The sequence below is a fragment of the Anser cygnoides genome, chromosome 3 (genome assembly GCF_040182565.1).
Source record: "Anser cygnoides isolate HZ-2024a breed goose chromosome 3, Taihu_goose_T2T_genome, whole genome shotgun sequence".
Taxonomy (NCBI): domain Eukaryota; kingdom Metazoa; phylum Chordata; class Aves; order Anseriformes; family Anatidae; genus Anser; species Anser cygnoides.
Genome location: NC_089875.1, coordinates 30,899,636 through 30,920,704, shown reverse-complemented (window position 1 = coordinate 30,920,704; position 21,069 = coordinate 30,899,636). Strand labels below are relative to the sequence as shown.

At 38.0% G+C, this 21,069-nt stretch overlaps 1 protein-coding gene across 9 annotated transcripts in view; it reads left to right on the top strand.

Moving 5' to 3' along the window:
- BABAM2 (BRISC and BRCA1 A complex member 2) overlaps nucleotides 1–21,069 on the top strand; it is a 168,546-nt gene that overhangs the window by 1,804 nt on the left and 145,673 nt on the right. For all 9 annotated transcript variants that reach the window (XM_066993820.1, XM_066993821.1, XM_066993819.1 and 6 more), the window contains 2 exons: nucleotides 702–856; nucleotides 17,868–17,944. In XM_066993820.1, the coding sequence (XP_066849921.1) occupies nucleotides 729–856; nucleotides 17,868–17,944 (205 nt within the window). In that variant the 5' untranslated portion in view covers nucleotides 702–728. Of the gene's footprint in view, nucleotides 1–701; nucleotides 857–17,867; nucleotides 17,945–21,069 lie in introns of those variants that run through there.

Sequence of the window (21,069 nt, the reverse complement as noted above, 5' to 3'; positions counted from 1 at the left end):
GGAGGGCTGTTTTTCAATTGAATGGGTTTAAAAAAAAATCCACTAATGGTCAGAGTCTAAGTATTGGGTCTTCTGCCCAACTTTTCACTGTCATTATGACATTACACTCATTTTTTCTGTGGTTGCATTTTTGTGAAACTGCGAAGTTCAGTTAATTTTCAGATGGAACTGAGTGCCCAAGAACACGATCAAATGTATTACATTTGTGTTTTGATAGGTTGCTTACCCTTTTCTTCTTCCACTTCACCTGCCACAGTCTGTTGTAGTCCACAGTGTCTAGCCTTTCTGCATGGGACTGGGTTAAATTACCAGCGTGCTCAGTGTCTGCATTTCATCTAAAAAGCAGCAGGTTCTTAGTGTGGTTAGTGGCCCAACTGATTTAGCATAAGGCCATGCAATTGCAAGCACCTCTGAAAAAGCTGTGCTTAAAATTTGTATGTATGAGGCTCTTGATGAGTTTTGTGCCTGAGGATGCCTTTCAGAGCGTGGTGATATCACTGAAAGAAAGGCAGTGCTAGCCTTTGAAGGAAACCTCAAATACTGTAAGTAGCAACCTAGCGGAGTACTGTAAAAGTAACGCTGATTATGGTTATACCCATTGTAGTTGTATTAGATGTTACAAATGAGAATATGGAGACACAACGAAGCCCTTGGTTCCATTGCAATCAGTAATTTTTTTCTCCCTTATTACTCCTATACAGCTCAAGAGGAAAGAGGAACGCCCTAAAATGTCACCTGAAGTTGCCTTGAACAGAATTTCTCCTGCTCTTTCACCCTTCATTTCCAGTGTGGTCAGAAATGGAAAAGTAGGCTTGGATGCTACTAATTGTTTACGTATTACAGACTTGAAATCTGGGTAAGTGTTTGAGTTTCCTATCTAAAAAGAACATCCAACCCCTAATAACAGTTCAGATGTCTTTTCAGGACTCATTTTTATTAGGTCAACAAGTATTTAAGCATTTCCAGTATATCTGGAAGTGACATACTATCTGGATTGGTTTTTTTTTCTCATTACCATTTTGTATTTTATGGAATTTAATTTGTCATATTGTTGGCAATAATAATCTTGTTAAGACACTTCCATCGCTGCCACTTGATAGTGCTGGTTTTCAGCAGCAAGATAGTTATAAACACTTTTTCCTTTTGTTTATCACTTGCTTACTCAATCTTTCCTGTAAATTAAAATCTCAAAGATAATTTTGTATGACCGTACCACAGTCATGAATATGGTAAGTAAGAAAAAAACAACAACAAAAAAACCACCTTTATCTGACCTTCGTTGAGATCGGTACGTCAAGTGGCTGTAGGCTGTAGTGTTTGAAATAGGCCGAGCTACTATTTTTAGCTTTAATTCTAGAAGGATGCTTGGTAGGTCTCAGAAGATGATGAAGTTTGGGGTCCACATGTTGAAAGGGACTCTGATGTGTAATCTCTGTGAGTAATACGTGGGGGAAGTGAAATGTTAAACATAGACTTTTTCTTTGGATGTTGTGCAGAGAGGGCAGGCTCTCAAGGTGGAAGATAAAGAATTGTTCAGATGAGAGGTATCAGAAATTGCTTTATTCTTCCGGAGTTGGGCATCTAACCACATCCCTGATGGAGGTACTTCCTTGAGACTGGAGTACAAAGCCTGAAATTATTTTGGCTTAAGGTGTCTAAATCACCATTTGATGCAAGCTAGCTGTTTGTGTATCATTTTGAATGATAGCTTAATCCAATAGATCTTGAGAACCACCGTAAATCACTATTGTTTAGAGTTCAGTTCTACTGAAACAGTTTAATGCGCTTCTGTAATCCCTTTTGTTAGGGTTCCGTGGGCAGTTTGGGAGGTGCTTTTCCGGTAGTTACAATGACTTTTCGGGAAGGAGGCCTGAGTTCTATGGTTAGTTTGAAAAGAATCATTCCCTCCTCTTTAACGTGCTGTGACGGAGTGCAGGTTTGCTTGGAGGACTAAGAAGCTCTGACTTTGTGTTGTCTGGTTTGGCATTTAGGCTCGCGAATTATGCAAGGCAGGCTGAGCAGTTATGTATCTGCAACTCTTGCTTCACACTCGGCCTTGCTTTCTCTTGAACTGATCTCAGAAGGCTGAGTGGGTAGCTATCTTACATTGCTCCTATTGTATCTGTGAAAAAGGAATACAAAAAAAACAAAACTAGAGAGAAAGCACGGCTGTAGTCTGGTAATGAAGGCATCAGCTTGTCAGGACGTAGATAAGGGTTTTGCTCAGTGCCCACTAGCTGCTTATGTTGCCTTTAAAATAATAGATAAAAATAAAGCAGTGTTTTCTAGCTGACTTTTCAGAGGCCTTTTTAGTAAGTGTCTAAAGTTTTCAGCCGGTGATCTTGAGTTTGCTTTGATAACTCTTGAATGTTTTCCAAGGGTTTATTAAACTAAAAACCTGCCCCCAGCTGTGCCTGTCAGCCAAACCCAGTGATTCAAATTCTGTAGTAACTGTATTGAATATGGAATGTAGAGTGCAAATACAGCCCCTGAGAGAGATTGTCCCACGTCTTGTTTAAAGGCATAGGCTCTGCTATACGCAAGTGCTAGAAATATTTTTTTTCTTTTTCTGGAACACAGAAATACACCTCATTTTTACGTTGAGGTTTCTGTATAGCTTGAGGTTGCTAGGAGCTGAAGTTAGCATAATCAAGGTTTTACATTTATTTGAGAATAAGGTGTTATTTTTTTGTGCAACTAAGTTTATCTAAAGTGCTATTCTGAAGCATGGGTCATTAGCAAACAATTCATTGAAATTTCTTTAAAATGTAAAATTTCACGTATGTGCAGTTTTAGGGAAGGTTTTTATTTGATGCAAAGAAATTATTGACTTATTTGTAGTAGAATGTCTTGAACTTATGTATGACTGTGGAAGCTCCATGTGATTTATTCCTTTATGATGTCACTTAGCAGATGAACAGTATAAAATTACTTAAAGAACGTAACATGGGTGCATCACAGAATTGGAGAAGTCCCATGCATAACTCGATATCTACTTCAGTGGTCTTTAACCTTTGGCATAAGAGCCTTGGGAATCCACAGACTTTCTGAGAAGCTCAAGTCAATTGATTAACAAGAAAAACCACAAACTTGCCCAAGTTGTTGATAGATTTAAATTTGCCACTGGGTATTGCTTCTAAAGGAGACCTTTGTAGGTCTCTGAGTGTCCAAAGATTGAAAACCATTAGTCTACTCTATTGTCCTATCCTGACTTAATGCAATTATTCAGACTCCTGTATACTTCTACTTTAAGCTTTTTGGAAAAAGAAAAATGACAGTTTTGAGGAAGTAGGAGGCAGAGACAAATGTGGGTGATAATGGCATGAAGAAACAGAAGTGTAAGAACGTAGAGGTTGGACAGAGAGAAATGAGGAGAGCAGTTATGTTAGAGTAATGGGGGTGAGGTTCAGAATCATAACTGCAAAACTCCCTTCAGTTTCAATGGTGCTGAATCAGGCTTTGCACTTAGAAAGTGGAACTGGATGGTGAGAAGAGGCACTAGATAAAATGTTTGAAATTAAATAAAGAGCAATTCTTGACTTCAAGTGAATGTGACCATTTGTAAGTACTGTCAGTGTAGAAACTTTTACTTGGAATGGTGACTACGTTTATTGACATATGAAAGGAACATCTCCCCACAGGCTAGATTAAACTTATCACAGAATGTGCAGATATTTTGTGATTTAACTCTTAGGTTGTGTGGAAGATTATTGATAATAAGACAATTGATATTTTGATATTGAATTGATATTTTGATATTGACAATTGATATATTGATATAAGACAATTGATATAACCTTAAGGTGGTAAAATCTCTAAGGTGGTCATCTTGATAGCTCTTAACGTTGAAAACAAAGACTTCTGGAAGCTTCTGGTTGCATTGATACTGATGAGAAGGTTGAGGCAAGGAACTGCTTGGCTGCTTCACTGCCATGTACCACACTGTTACTCTGATAGCAAAATAGGGGTTAATGTGGTACTCCACTTCCCTGAGAGCCAGGGCTTCACAATGTGTAACAAAATATACAGACTGAAGATTCATCCATTCTCTATTCTTAAGTTTTAGAAGCTGGTGCTGTGGTTCACAGGAATAATGGCAACATATTGAGTACAGTAACATCTCCAGCCCCTTGCCTATTCAGTGCTCTGTTTTCTTCATTCTCAACTCAGAAGTGGAAGGAATTGCCCTTTCATTGGTGCAAGATCGCGTTCCAAGTTTATAGCCTATCATATGACTTGATTTTTGGTTTGCAAGTGGCAAAAATATATATAAAGTCTTTAATTATTTGAAGAGCCAATCTATGTGCCAGATGCTTTTAGTAAGGAACTTACTTTCCGGTTGTTCTAACTTGTTGCTAAGACTGACTTGTTGTGTGTTATAAATTGTAGTAAAGAGCTGATGTTAGATTAAAAGTTTGAATTATGATATGTTAATTTGCTTTGCTTCCGAGTGTGGGACAGAAATAGATCACAGTAAGGAAATCCTATTGTTTTGCAGTCTTTGAGTATGTAAATAATTTATAATAACACGTTACGGTTCCGTAATGTCTGTGTGTTTTACAAACTCGTTAGACAGTACTAGTCTCATCAGACACACAGATTTACATCTGTGAGTAGGGCCTTCAGGATCAAGTTCTGTTCACATGAATTACATGGCCACTGCTGATGCACGGTGCATAAAGAAATGAGTACCCCTTAATTGGGCTCAGCAAAATGGCATGCCAGGAAAGAAGGAGACTTTTCAATGGAAACAGTAATAAAAAGTTAGGTGGTGCGTAGTTACCTGAAGTAGAATTTTATCAAGTCTGCAGGGTTATTATCTTTTTTCTTGTCAAAAGGGCTCCACAGTGAACAAAAATAGAAGCTTAGTGTTAGATCACATGCGAAATACAGCACCTTTAGCAGCATTGATTCTGATGATAAGAAAACCCTGGCAGGCATCTCTGTTGCGTTAATAAAAGACATTCTTTCAGATGTCAGAATGGATCAAAGCATTTGACTCTTGCATAGGATATTACCTTGTTCTAGACCCAAAGAAAATATTGCTGCCAATTGAGTCAATGCCATAGACTGCATCGTTCAGTTAATCTCCAGTGGTGTCTCCTTGAAACCCATCTTAATTAGATATTAAAATCTGCATGTAACCAGCTGGATTATGGCTAAGGCATTTTTCTTTGTGTTTATACATACATACATTAATCATGGGAAAGAGGTTGAATAGGGAAAAGCGGTTATTAAGTAATTCAGAAATAGAAGACATTTTCCTATCTAAAGGCTGTTTAATTCTTGTATAATGTAGAATCCAATTATTTAAGATGCAGCTGCTTTTCCTATGGCTTGTTACAGTGGTGCGAGACATATCTGTGGTGGTGGTTGCCTCTGAGAACTTTTTTTCCATACAGCTGTTTGAGAGCCCATGATAGAGCCTTAAATAACACTGCAAGCCTGTTTTTACTCAACAAACTTTATTTTTTTAATTACTTTGATGTGTTGTGCCAGGTGGAATTTCAAAATGAATGTAATGATTTAAAATTCTAGATGTTAAGATTCTGTTTCTGTAGATATCTACTCATAACAAAGTTGTAATTTTTGTACTTGTTTGGTTATACTTAATTCTTTCATATTTGTGATGAAAGTAGTTGTGGAATTTTTATGTAACTGGTTTGTAGTAAGTCATCGTGGTACTTTGTTCCTTACATCTGTCTGATTCTCCATTGATCTCTGCCTCTTTTCCCGATACTGAGCTATGTTTACAATTAGTTACATTCTTGAAAGAAATCTACACGAGGAGGGGTCAGAAAGAGTGTTGTACTACCTGGAATAGATTTTAACGTGCACATTCACTATCAAGCTGTAATAAGGTATTTTTAACTTTATTGCCCCGCTTCCCAGTGATGATTTGCCTTTCTGTGTTATCAAGTAGACTGCAATATGCTTTGGTATTTCCCTTTCTTTTGGGCATTTCCCTTTTCAAAGTATTTCATAAAATACTCACGTAAAATGCATATTTAACGTTATTTTTTAGCTGTGAAATACTATTACAGTACTGTAGCAGTTATTTAAAGCTTTCACTTTATCATTTGCCTTTGATTGATTTAAACTGAAAGATTCTACTTCCATTAATTCAAGAAAATTCGTAGTCCATCATTCCCATGCATAGGTAGGTTTTTTCATGTGCATTCTGTTTGCTTACAAAGTTTAACAAGTCTGACTCTTTTGAATGTGATTACCATGAAAAGTTTTTTAAATAATTATGTTGTGAGTAAAATGTATACTTAAAGGGATTTGGTGACTTGACCGGCCCAAGTGGTGGGCCCACGCAAACAACGTGCGGTTCAACAAGGCCAAGTGCAAGGTCCTGCACCTGGGTCAGAGCAATCCCAAACATGAACACAGGCTGGGCAATGAGTGAGTGAGAACGGCACTGAGGAGAAGGACCTGGGGGTGCTGGTTGATGTTGGTTGCCGGCTCAACAAAAGCAATGTGTACTTGCAGCCCAGAAAGCCAACCGTGTCCTGGGCTGTATCAAAAGCAGCGTGGCCAGCAGGACGAGGGAGGGGATTCTCCCCCTCTGCTCTGCTCTTCTGAGACCCCAACTGGAACCCTGCCTTCAGCTCTGGGGCCCTGCGTTCAGCACAAGAAGGACATGGACCTGTTGAAGCGAGTCCAGAGGAGGACCACCAGGATGATAAACAGCTGGAGCACCTCTCCTATGAAGACAGGCTGAGGGAGTTGGAGTTATCCTGGAGAAGGGAAGGCTCCAGGGAGATGTTATAGCGGCCTTCCAGTGCCTAAAGGGGACCTGCAGGAAAGCTGGGGAGGGACTCTGGAGTGACAGGAAAGTGTTAACAGTTTTCAAGTGGCAGAGGGAACGTTTAGATTAGATATTTGGAAGAAATTCTTCACTCTGAGGGTGGTGAGGCACTGGCACAGGCTGCCCAGAGAAGCTGTGGATGCCCCATCCCTGGAAGCTTTCAAGGCCAGGCTGGATGGGGCTTTGGGCATCCTGGTCTGGTGGGAGGTGTCCCTGCCCATGGCAGGGAGTTGGAATTAGTTGGCCTTTAAGGTCCCTTCCAACCCAAACCATTCTGTGATTCTGGGGAAGGTATGGTCTTTGTGTTCTTTACTGTTATATTGGATAAGTCAAACTTACCTTTTCTACAGAGTAGGTTGTTTCATCACTGCTTCTGATAGCGAGTGTATTTGTTCACTACAAGGAATCTGATTACTGGTAGTTTGTACTACTATCAGTTTTGTTTTTCAAGTGAAATTGAGCAGGCTGAAGCCTGTTCTATTGTTCTGATGGGACAATGCGAGAGGGTTGGGAATTTTTCTGTGCTGGGCCAAAAAGATGTACTGTTTACAGGACTGCTCTCTTCTGCATTTGTATCTGAATGTTGAAAGAACAAAAAGTAAATGTCTTAATTAAATTTTCAGTGTTTCATATAAATTTTCTAATGGTTTTGCAAATACTCTCCAAAAATATTAGCATTTTTAACACCAATTTTAAACAAGGTGCTTGGAAGTTGTTCAGAGGAAATAAAAGAAGTGCTTGTCAGTTTTCAGTGTTATGAGTAAATACATGATTTTAAAAAGTAAAGATCGTATTATTTAATTGTGCAACTTGGACTTATTTGAGACATTTTTTTCAGTTTTGTTCAGGTTAGTTCAGTTTAAATTCTGCACAGTATGTCTTTGCTGGTATTATTAGGCTGGGACAACGAGTGACTTCCTCTTGTTTGACCTAGCAGAAACTGCATATAGTTTCTACCAGTTTTGTGCTTCGGTAAGAAAGAGAAGAAACTCTCTGGTACGGATGCCAACTGTTTCTTTTATAATTTGTTTAAAGAGAGCTTGATGTGTTCTAATACTAATGTGTGTGCCAAATATATTTGGAAAGAAGTACCTTAGCAATTTATTTAAATGTATGTCATGGCTATCTGTACCTCGGTAACTCATGGAACGCTTTTTGAAAGCCAGAGGTTTTGTTAATATGCTGTAAATCTGTCCAGGTCTTCCTGCTGTTATAGCAGATACCTGTCTTAATTCTCTGCTTTGTGCATCACAGCGGAAGAAAAAACTTTTCTTTGTTGTGAAGTTAACTATTAGGAGAACTTGCTAAGTATCAAAACAACAACAGCTGAGTACCTGGTCCAACTTCTTTATCTTCCAAACCCTTCTATCACATGCATTAAAAAGTAATGCTGCATCTAAGCTGGACAGATCTCTAGTGTAGCATGGATCTTGCATGTATGGTACATTTGATCAGAAGCTAAGAACAACTGGCTTTAAATTTTTTTTTTCTTCTGCTGAGTAGAGAAGAATATGTTCCTGGATAGCTGGTTGGTAAATTCTTCCAGCCTTATGTATCCAGTTACACTTCATGTATGCTTGACTCTCTCATGTGCATATAAACATACATGGCATAACATTAAAAGTCTAATGTACGTTTGTAATGAAGCTGAAGGTTATGACTTTTTGGGCTTAGTCTGTTTGCTGGTCTCATTTTCTGATAAGTTTAGGTGCTTTAATAGCATAGGAGATCATCAGAGACTCAACGCACCAGTATGCAACAGCGTTTAAGATCTGATTCTGCCACATTTATATCACAGCAAGCAGAAATTAACGGGAATGGTCCTGTAAGCTATTTCTGTGAGTCAGTAACAATGAAGCAAACCACTAATTTTTAAAAACAGAATCCGTACGTTATTGTCTAACTACACAACCATTCTCTAACAGTGTGGGAAATCAAATACAGTGTAGGCCTTTTCATACAATATATTGATCATTATGTAAGACTGAATAAAATTCTTCAAAGGAGAGTTTCATTGTTATAGGAGTTTCTTGCTGGCAGTTTGGTTGGCATCTCCCTATTGTTGCCCTTTTAAATGCAGCCTTATGAATGCCGTGGGATCTCTGGAAGCATCACTCATGGTGCTTTTTTTCCTGACCTATGGAGAAATGAACTTCTCTGACAGTTCAGGTAACTGTCCAGCGCTGGATTTTCAAGTTGGTACAATATCGCAAGTTCAACTGGAAATTGAATAACCACACCAATGCAGTGTTATGCCTAAGATATTTTACACTGCTGCTTGAGATATGCAGCTTGGGCATTTTCTTGACATCGCATTGCACAGTGTAGACATACCTTGAAGCGATTATCATCCAACTGGAAGTAAACATCTGAAAAGAATGCTTAGAGTTATTAATATAAGTGAAAAAAGTTTCTTTTGCTCTTGAAATTGATATGTTTATTGAAGGTACTGATTTCAGTCTTGAGATAAAGGTCAATTTCTGCAGTAATCCATAGGAAAAAAAAATCATAAACAGGAATTATATCTATTTTGTCTTTCCTGAGGGAGGGGAATTGATATGAGTTCACTTGGAAGTATACTTCACAGATTTTCATCTTCCTAATATGTGGTACAGGAGTGAAAAAAGAAAATTAGACCACTAGGATTGGATGTTCTTATTATTGTAAAATAAAAGAATCCCAATGAAATTTAACTAACTAAAGGATATCGCAAAATTCTATTATGGAGCAGATGGGGGGGAAAAAAAAAGTATATTTCCCTAAAAAGAAAGAAGTGTGTTCCTATGAATCCCTGCAATATTTTATTATTTTTTTAAACCAAAAATGTGACAGAGTACTTGTTGCTCTGTTGTGGATGGTCATTTCTTTGTTCAACGGAAAACAGGCTTTCAGCTGTGTCTTCAGTTCTGTAATATTTCATATTAATATTAGGTCCTCTAGATGCACTTTAAAGTTGCCCCATTGAATGTATATGCAGCTGAAAGCTATGGAGTTATGAATTTCAAAATGTGATCCTTGCTTAGCCTAACTTTCATATCCAAAGAACTGAATTCTTGTTTGCTGCATTAACCTAATTTCTTTCTTCTCAGAGTTTATAAAATCAGCAAATGACATAATTAGAGATCTGTGACCAGGGAGCTGTGACAATATACAGTTGGATTTGGACTTTGAAAGACAACGTTAAAAGAAAGGATATAGGATCACTGGACCCCTCCTAGTAATGTTTGGTTAGTTAAAGGAGGAAATAAATATACATGGACTATGCTCTTAGTCCTTGTGTTTTTTCCTAATGCTTATTCATTACATTTTCCAGTAAACTAAACAGTTCTGCGATGTGAAATAAAGACTCCCAGATTCTTTTTTCTTAAGTCATTTATGGCTACTACAGGCAGTATTGGGAGCAATACTAATTGACTTAATAAAACTTAGGTTTATAATAGCTTGGCTTTTGAGACTTGCTGTACGAATATGCTTTCTGTGAACACTGAAAAGATATGAAACTCCAGGTGGTAGACTGTAATTTCATACTTGGCAAAGAATTGTTTTGTTTGAGTAATATGAAAGTGAAAACGTACCTTGTGTGATTTTTTTTTTTCTTCAGAAACTGAATTCACATTACTGAGCAGTAGAACGTGAGAGATGATTAAGTTCTAATTCATTAAAAAGTAACACATAATCAAATGGCACCTGTGGAAATACGAAATAAGAGTTTGAGTTTGACAGGAGGGAAAGAAGATAAAGTAAATCCAAAGGGTGCATATTCTTTCGTGCTCTTCTCTAAAACTTTGCTTATGAATTCCAAGAATTTGGGATACAGCTGGTCTTAAAGTACAATAAAGTAGTTCCTTTTCTTTGCCTGAACTTTTAACAGAAGGGTAGTTTATGATGCTGTGAATTTGCTAGTTTACTAACCAAAACATTACTCCACTGGAGTATGTATTACAAGTGTTATCCCATTGCAATTCAATATGCAATTCAATAATAGTTCCTGTTAGTTTTTCAGTTGCTTGTTCATTACATTTTCCATTTTCTGGTTTTTACCGTTCTTTTGGGGAGTATGGCACTGTGTGTAGTTTTTAAGGGAAGTTGCAGTCAATTACCAGAGTATAAAAGAAAAGATCCTGCTTACAAAAATAATGAGTTTGATTGTAATAGATGTTTCTAAAGCATGTTTTGTTGGTGGCTTTCCTTTGTCGCTTGTTAATTATTTTTCTCAATTTGTATCATAATTGGCTCCCAACAATAGAGAGCTCCAACCCTAAACTTTAGGGATTTTACGTATGCAGACTTTTGAGATAGTTTGCTCTTCAGAGCTTTTCTTGCAAGTAGACTTGCAAGTATATTAGATTTGGTGCTGGTTAGCAACTCGGTCTTCCTTATTCTTTTTTGCGGTGGCCATTTCCAACCTGTACTGTGACTGGAAAAAATGTTCTAAAAGCAGCCTTCCTAGGCAAAATGAACAGGAACTTGTGGTACTAACCAAATCACAGTCTTGGGCTTTGTGCATGCTTTCACTTAATGTAGAAATTCTCTGAGGTGATTTCAAAATGTATATAGGTGCGCTTGCTCATCTCCCCCCTTTGCAGTTTCCCTGTAGAGGCTGGGCTGAATGTCTGCTTCTGGCAGAGGCAGCCGTACTTTGGGAGACTGCAGGGCAGCTACTGCAAGATCGTGGCAGATGTGAAAGTTTTGAAGTTCTAGAAACAGGCCCAAAGCTTTCCCTGCCTGCAACATCTGTTTTGGCAAAGACCCCATTCACATTAAGCAAATCTGCATCTACTGCTGAGATACAGCTGCTATAATTTGTTTTATTAATGACAGTAGTCATTAGATGCCTTTGTGTATTGTTTTTAGTGAAAACAGGTTGCTGGCAGCTGAATTAATTTTAAATAGTTCTTTGAACTTTACTCTTTATAAAAGGTGAATATGCCCATGGGTGCAGTGGGAAGGTGAGGGGTGGTTTTCCTAGGCTATATGTTCTGCCTAGTATCCCACTCCTTTCTAAAGGTCCCAATTAAGATTCAATGCATACAAGAAAACATGAATATGTATATATAGGAAAATTAGCACTTACAGCGGGTGAAGGTCTTGTTGGGAATATGTTTGGCGTATCTGGTGACACGTTGGAGTTTCCCAAATATGAATTGAAATGCTATTGCAATTACGGAGTATCACCCATGCTAACAGGACTGAAAATCAACATCATCATCATCATTTTGCAATACCAAGAGTAGACCTCTTGTATAGCTTAATTTTTATACTACGTTTGAGCAAACCAGCTAGGGTACAAATGAGTCTTACGAAAACAGTGTCTCTAACTCCTAAAAATTTGATTCAGGTTTGTGATTTCCATATTTTAAAGAAAGTATACATGTAAGTAGCAATCACTCTAAATGTGGCTGGGTCTTTATATTTCTCAGAAGCGGTGGTGTACAGTTTTATCATTTAAATGGAAGTCTCTTTCTATCATGTTATATAATATGTATGCCTGTACAAAAAAGGGGAACTGAAGCTGAGCGTTAGTTGATTAGAATATCTCTCCCATTTCAAATTTTGCCCAATTGATAGAATTTTTGTTAGGTCTGTTCTTTTTCAGCAGCAGCTGCTCGGTGCTACTCTTGTGTATCTGCAGGACTCTGTAAAGGTTTGTGCCTTGTGTGTGATAGGGAGTTGGACTACGATAGAGATTTTTACCATTCAAGTCAGCTTTCTAAGTTGTGATTTCCACCAATTTTCTGTTTTCTGATCCCTTTAAAAAAATAAAACTAAAACTGTCACCTGCTGCTGGCCTTCCTTTCACTCTCCTTCCCACTTGTAATTATTCTTAATGGTTCTGTTGATGACTTACCCATCTGTTGCAATTAGTTCTTAATTAAATGGGATGAAGTATTATGTCTTCAAGGAAGGAACACTGGAGCAGATCCCCATCTACAGAGATGGGAAGAAAGAATCTAAAGGCTTCTACGAAGGCTGTTCCACAGAATCTTAACATTGATTTTTTTTTTTCTTGGCAAATGCTGGAATATGAGCTTTTGGTGGACTTCTGACTTTGCTGCCTGTGGAAAAAAAAAGAAATATGAAAACAACCAACACTTTCTTCTTTCTGCCTTTGCTAGGGGGACACACATGGTCGAGCTCCAGAGTTCCTTTGCTGCTATTATAAACCATGGCAGTTCACCTGTTATCAGGGACACTCGCACTTCATTGCTCAGAAAATTTCTATCCGTGGCAGCTAGCTTGTGTGCCAGGGTGCTGTGGTTTCTGCTCAGGCTACTGGCTGGCTACTGAAGGTGGTTGCTTCTTGATAACCGCAGCCAGAAAGGGTCTTGTTAGTAACAAGGAGTGGGGTTTGCCTGTCTTTGCCTCTGAGCTGTTTGACTCTTACTGACAAAAACCTTCAGCCTCTGAACCCCGGCTGAGTTGTGTCTCCTTGTTGCTGACACAAAGCTCATTTTCTTCGGCCTCTTGCATCATGGAAGGGACTTGACCTCCTTTTCCCCTAACAGTGTCTTTTGTCTTTCTATGGCATATACAGGAGCTATTTGAAACTTGTATTAGGTATGTTGGAGCTGGGAATGGTTAGGAGTACAGCCAGTGGTCACAACTTCCTTTGTCATGTTGCTCATTATTTGTGTGTGTTTTAGCAGTGTTTGCCACTGAAACATGGCTTTTAAATCAATAGCCCAGTGAACAATGAATGTTGTCCTTTATCTAAACAAATACTGTTCCTCAGGGACAGCAGCTGTAACAACCTAAGCATCGTGAGATTAAAGGAGATTTTGCATCTCTGGCTATTCAGGTTAGGCAGCCTCAATATCAAGTTCCTGAAATCATAGTGGCTCAGATTCTTAGTCTAATTTTCTTTGCTGTTGCACAGTGAAATTTATTGATGATTTATCTGCAGGTGGTAATGGCATAAAAGCTTCTGTATGATTGGAAAACAAAGACTTGAATCACTAAACACATCACATACCTTTCTAATCAAGAAGTTTGATAGTCATCAAATAAATCTGGCATGAATATTGACTCATACACTTTTATCACCAGTTTAAAAAAAAAGATTTGTATGTTTCTTTGATAGAGCTGTTGTACTTCTGTTGATGATTCTGAACACTTGCTGTGGATTACATGATTCTAAGCAGCAGAGTTTTAGGATTGATTTTAAAAGTGAGCTTCAGACTGGAATATAATATTTAAGGATATAAAGAAGTGGTTTTTTTATATATTTTTTTTTTGATAGAGTAACCAGTCATCTCCAGACTTTAAGGATTAAGGTGGTAAGTAGTTGAGCTTTTGTTTAGTTGTGATGTGGTGTAGAACTTATTTTTGGATAAGGTTTTACTAGGGCCCAGGTACTATAAAACTGCTCAACTTGAGAACGCTTTCAGGTAGATGACTAGACTAGATGACTATTGTAGATGACTAGTTGATAGGAGAGTCTTACTGAAATCTGGGGATACCAGAGTCTTCTTTATTGTGGCTTCAGTCTTGTAAAACATTAAAGTAGCCCAGAAAGACAGGGAATAACCTTTTTTTATATTTAACAAAACAGAAATTATAAATAGTCAATTAGTGATATATTGGTGTAAGAGAACCTTGTTGTTAAGCTCAACTAGAACTGCCTTTCTAGATGCTTTTGAAATACTCTGGGAAGAAGACATTCATATCACTGCTCTGAGCATCAGAACATTAATTACTGCTCTGCTTCAAGGCTTTCCTATGTAAAACATTAAGTACTTCGATGAAGGTATGCAAATCAATGTAATGTTTTCCATGAATAGGTAGCATGTCTATTCATCATGAGATGAAGTCAGCTTCTGAAATTCATTTTCAACACCAGATATTGTTGTTCTATCAATTTCCTGTGAAGATGGGACAACAAAAAAATCTTTAAAAGACCTTATTGTATCATTCTTCTTCAGTGTCACTTTTGTGGGGGCCATGCTAAGTAAAAGGATCATCAAAAGTGAAATATTACGTTTTGGAGAGGATAGAGGCCGAGCTTCTGGGTCAGGTAATTATGTGAGGTTCCGTGCATTAAGGAAAATAAGGCAAGAGGAGATGCCCATATCCATGGCGTTATTTCTGACTTTCGGTAAAAATATGGCCACAGACAGGCTGCTAGTTGTACCAAAATTGTGATTTGCCTGAAGAGTTTTGTTCTTTTACTGTTTATACTAAAAAGTAGCTGCCTCTTTCCAAATGGACGCATGTAAGATTTTATGCTTGGTTGCTCAGACTATTGCAGTTTTTGAAGTCTCTTTCGCAGCCTAATCCGAGAGTGTAATTTGTCAAAAAAACCTACCACCAACAACAAAAAAACACATCACCACTAACAGCAAATAAAAAAACAAAACAAAACAAAAAACAACACCTGAATACTGTCATTTTTCATCACTTCTAGACCTGTAAAATTTAAAACATCTCTAGTGGATTATAATAATCTAGGAAAAATACTTAGTATTCCTTTTAGGGACATTTACCATTAAATCAAGCTTTATTTTATTTTAATGTTAAAGAATATTGTACTTTCCTTAAGTATTTCCAAATGGCCCATTGTGCGGAAAGATCGTAGGGTATTGTAGGATCAGATTTTTTTTTTCTGTTGAAAAGCTAGTAATAATGTTACTGTGGAAAAAATAACTGTGACCTGTGATACTTTGAAACAAGCTGCCATTAAATATTAACTGATGTTGCAGATACAGTTTGGAACTTGTAAATGAGTTTTTTTTTGTATGCTTCCTAGAATTGGCCTTATGTGATGTGAGCCTTAGGAATGACTTGAAAGTAGATAATAACTCTCATGTTTATGCTGTTAAATTCATCCACAGCCATTAAAACACTCGAACAGTGGGCATTCCTTTATTGCTGCTCTCACCTACTAATAAAATGCATCTTTGAAAAAATGTTGTTCCCTTACTTCTATTGTGTTGGGTCTCCAATCTTGCATGTTCTTAAACAGAAGCTAATTTTACTCCCAGTGAGGGCAATGATACTTTTTGTTCTGGCTAAGCCATATTTAGATGTAATTCAAAAAGTATTAGTGTAGCACATTAAATCAAAATATTTTTCAGTTCTGGTGCTGCATCCAGCGTGCTGCGTTCCCTTTCACATTGGCATCATTTGCAGGTTTAAAAAACATCTCTTTTCTATTGTCAGAGCTTTTCAATGACGTTCTGAATAGTGTTCTGCCAGAAGACACCCCCCCCCTCAGTGCGCTTTGCATGAAGCAAGATGAGAACTAATCTCTCATGAAACTTGCCTTTCAGCAAGCTCTGTACACATCTGATAGTAGTTGTATCTGAATCATGTTTCTGTAGATTGTTTTGCACAGTGCTCTCACAAGACATTGCAAAAACCTTCCTAGGGTGAAGATAGGACATCTGTTGCTTCCCTTTGCAAGGACAGTTATCTCATGTCTGTGATACTGAGATAGCACAGTGTATTCTTGCTGAACCAATCCAGGCTGTGAATTGTACCTGTGTTAGATTCTAGGTGCACACAAGTGAATTGCTGATTTTCTGTCTAGTTTTATGGAAACGTAAGTGAAATTAATTATCTGTAGTTCTATGGCTTCCTCTTTGATGAAGCTATGTGAGGGCACAAATTTGATTAAATTGTCAGTGTAGCTTACTGAATGCAAACAATCTGAAGGCACTGCACATAGTTTCCCTAGGAAGCTGGAAGAGAGAAGAGACTGTACTGGCAGTGTCTGATGGAAATGGCACGTCGAGTGTATTAGTGCAAACAAGCAATACCTTGTTTGTCCTGCTGCTTCTGCAGTAAGGCAGGTACAGCTGCAGGAGTTACTGTGTTGTGTCTGCAGTGTAGGATCTGATTTTTTTCTGTGCTTTCTGGCATACTCGTTTCTTTTTGCTTTGGCTGTGTGTGTGGCCCAGTAAACACATCGTTTGTTTCATGATGTTGTCAGTGGTTTGTATTACAGCTCTGCCAGTGATCTGATACTTGAGCTTTGGGAAGTTATTTTACCTTTGTCTAACTTCTTTTCACTGTTTATTTTGTCTAGTCAGCCTCTCTTTCATTGTGAGCTTTATGTGGCTTGCAACAAGTGTAGCTCTTGTGCTGGGGCTACAAACAATTCTCAATGTTATTAGACTGGCAAGAAGACTGCTGGATAATCAGAATGCCTGGGTATGGAAAGGAATGGACTGCTAAGGGCTTCCAGCAGTTATGCTACGGGAACCTGTCCTGTGCCCAGTGGCCTCCAGTGGTGAGAGCTCCAGGGACCATTGCCATTCCTGCCGGTGAAACAATTCATGTCGTCATTTTTCTCAGTATAGCTGAGATTTTTGGTTTTGGTATATGACTTATAAGGTATGAAATAGTCATCTCTAGCCTAGACCCTAAACAGTTTCAGTCACTCTTCTGCTGGTAAAATGCTCGCACATCACCGTGGGACCCAACTGTCATTGCAGTATTCAGGTACGCAGGAGTTGTCAGCTGGTCACAGATCACAAACCTCTGTGCCTGGTTGTCAGAGCCAAGCAGATTCTGCAACTTGCTTACCTGGAGGCTTCCTGTGAGACTTTGCAGAAGGGAGAAACTAAAGGTTAAAATAGGTGAAAATGACTGAATTGTTGATGTATTAAAAGTAAGATTAATCTCAGGTGTCAGGATGGCAGGACAGAGAGCGTGCAACCATGTTATTATGGTATATGTAAAGAATTGTCATTTGCAAAATGGTATACATCATAGAGAACTTTGATGGCTTTGCTTAGTGGATATTCTAATAACATCCTCAAAACAGGGCATTTTTATGTGTATGTTTTGTGTTAAAATGGGAAAGAGAACTGTTGGCACAGATCCTAAATTTTCTCATGATGTTGCGAGAACTGCTGTTCAGGAGTGAATGGGCCTTCTGCATCCTTCCTACCTTTTCTTTTTCCCCAAATTGTAAGGATGAGTATTTTTAATCTTCACAAAATCGTTACTTTGTCCGTCGTTTGTTTGCTGCAGAGTAACGTTAGCATCTGCTGCCATCTGTAACAACTTAAAAACAACTTAAAACATTCTTTTCTTATCTTCATTTTAGCTGTACATCCTTGACTCCTGGACCTAGCTGTGATCGGTTTAAGCTGCATATCCCTTATGCTGGAGAAACACTCAAATGTAAGTTTAAAACTACCGTAATTGCATCTTGGACGTTCTTTCAGCAATGTCTTCTCTGTCGAGTTTTACTGTGTCTGTAAATAATTTTATGAGTTTTGAAATACATTTTGTTTTCTTAGAGATGAAGCTTTAAAAAAAATCAACTGTAAGAATACCTTTTTAAGATAAGTTTACAGCCTTCCTTAATATAGTGACAGAGTTGAAAACATGAATCCCAAAAGTCAGAAGTCACAAGCTCCTCCCCAATTTTTCTAATAAATGTTATGACTAAGACAATATGATGACCATTTTTAGTCTCACTTGTATATGTTTGCTGTTGTTTCTTTCTTTCTCTTATAAGAAGAATTCTCTAGTAAGATACAGCAAAAGACAGTCTGGTGTTTTATTAGGTATGTCTAAATAGTAACAGCTATGTTTTACCAGATTAGAGAGATGTCACTCACTTTTTTGATTTAGTGTTGTGTTTAAATCTGGCTTCCTCTTGGAGGTCCTGCTTGTGCTGGATTATTTGCTCAATCTTCAGTTAGTCTGTGTTTGGGTTCAAATGATTAGAATAATATTTGCTTTATGTGTTTTGGGGTTTTTGTTGTTTTAGAAGATAGAAAATTATATTCTAAAAGCCCGAGTTGTTGATAATCTGCATATGGAAAATGGTAAAGTTGTGCTGTTTGTGTCTAACAACTGAAATATGAGAGAGGATGAAGAATTTCAGATAAAGTAAAATGTGAAGCTTGGTATCTTTAGATTTAGGACAGCACTGGTGAAACCACATCTGGAGTACTGTGTCCAGTTTTGGTCCCTTCAGTATCAGAAAGACATGGGCATATTGGAGTGAGTCCAGCAAAAGACCGTGAAGATGATAGAGGGACTGCTGCATCTGTTGTACCAGGAGAGTCCAAGAAAGCTGGAGCTGCTTTGTCTCCAGAAGAGAAGGCCTAGGGCAGATACTAGCAATGGGTATAAATACCTGATTGGGGGGGTGGGGTGGGGAGGAGGAAATAAGGAAGGCAGAACCAGACTCTTTTCAGTGGTGGCCACTGAAAGGACCAGGGGAAATGGTCACGAACTGAAATACAGAAGGTCCCATCTGAATATTAGGGAAAAACTTACTTGTCAGTGTGGTCCAACAGCAGAAGTGGAGCTGAGAGCTCATGTAGGTTGTATGTCTCCGTCCTTGGAGGTACTTGCAACTCAACTGGACGTGACCCTTACCAACCTGCTGTAGTAGATCTATGTCTGAGCAGAGGGGATTGAACTATACAGCCTCCAGAGGTGTCTAATTTATCACATCTGCCACCCTCAAGTATCCTGCAATTCTGTGAAAAGCTGCTATCTGGAGGAGTAAGTACTTAATGTAAACAGAAATATTAAACATTTAAAACTCTTACTGCTTAGATAAAATCCATTTAGACTGCATCATACACATGCTATGTCTCTCTAAGACATTTTAAATATTAAGAGTGTTGTATTCCTTCTGTAGTAGTTTTTCTTCTCATTACATAGTGCACTAGAAACCCTTCTGCTTTATGAATGGAAATCGAAGCAGTTAAACTTCTTATCGTTACAAGTACGTTAAAAGCTTCCAATTGGCACCTATAAATAAAGTTGTTCTTCTCAGAAGTTGGTCTGGAAATTTGTGCATATGTTTGTGAGATAGATGAGCTAGGTTCCTTTATCAGTCTACTATGAATATTTTTTCTATTCTAAAAGTACAAAGTTATGGCTCAAGAGATCTAATTCTTTTCCAAAAGAGAAAAATGGTATATTAAGCCCTAGCTAGCAATTATTACAAAAAAAAAGGGGGGTGGGGGTATGAAACATGGGGGATGACCCTATTTCAGTAAGTAAAGGCCATATTATTTGAAGCTACTACTGTAGCAAGTGGAATTTTTGTCCCTATTTTAAACTTACAAATAATTTGAATGGCAGACTGAATCTGTTCAATCTTGGTGTGTACTACAATGTGTAGTTGATTCTACTTGAGACTTGTTTCATGGCTACAGTCAAGATGCAGTGAAGAAGCTTTATTGCATGACGTTGCTATAGAGAATGCTACCGCATTTTCTATGAGACTGTAGTAACCCTCTAATTTATCATTTTACAGGGACCTGTTATTATATTCTGAGAGCTTCAAGTCTCTACTTGCTTTTAAGTAGTGGCTAGAAATGTTCTTAATTCCTAAGAGAGAATTAGTAGATTAAAATGCACACAGGCAAGGACATGGGCATACAGACAATACCAATACACCTAATGACTATATTGCAGTTACAGTATTTGGAAATATGATTATGGACTATACATTAAACTTCAGTATTTAGAAATCCTCTTTTCTCACAGTTCTTGTATTTTGAACATCTCATAAGCAATTAAATAAAACAACTGTCATGCTAGTGGTCTTCACCTTCCCAAAAAAATAAAAGGCACAATTTTATCATGCTACATATTTCAACATTATGGCCAACTGAATGTAGAAAGAGGCCTAAACAAGTGTCTGTCTTTCACAGGTACCTAATAGTAGCAATGAATTCAATGGAGAATGATTCTCCTCATTTCAGCCTTACATGTTTGAAAATGCTGTGTGTCGTTCAGTCTCATAGCATGTGGAGTAAAGTGATGCCAGCAGGTTCAAGAAAGCTTGAAGAATTATGTGTTCAGATCTCTAGTGATGGTAGGGGAAGACTGCTATGGTGTGTAACCAAAGATTTGTAGATACTTTGTTGTAGGCTGTTGCTAGATACGTTATCTTTTAAGGGCAGAATATTTCTGCAAAGGAAGGTTGCGAAATCTGCTAGAATAAAAAGATTGGCTGAAAATGTTCAGAAGCTTCAGTGTATGGCCTTCATTATGTGGTACCAAATGCAGGCTGAAATGTGTAGTTCCTTTGTGGTTTCTCTTGCATCCTCTTTGCAACAGATCAGATCTTTGCATATCATCAATCATAACCGCTGCCACTGTACAAGTACCCAAGTATTAATCCCAGCATGCTGAAAACTGTTGGTACGCTACTTTAGGGAAGTATAATTGCATAGTCACAGGCCTGTTTTCCAAAGGACCAGGCAGTTCAGGTTTTTTTGAAAAAGGAGAAAGTGTACGTGCGGGCAATGCAGTGGCTGACTACCTGTAGT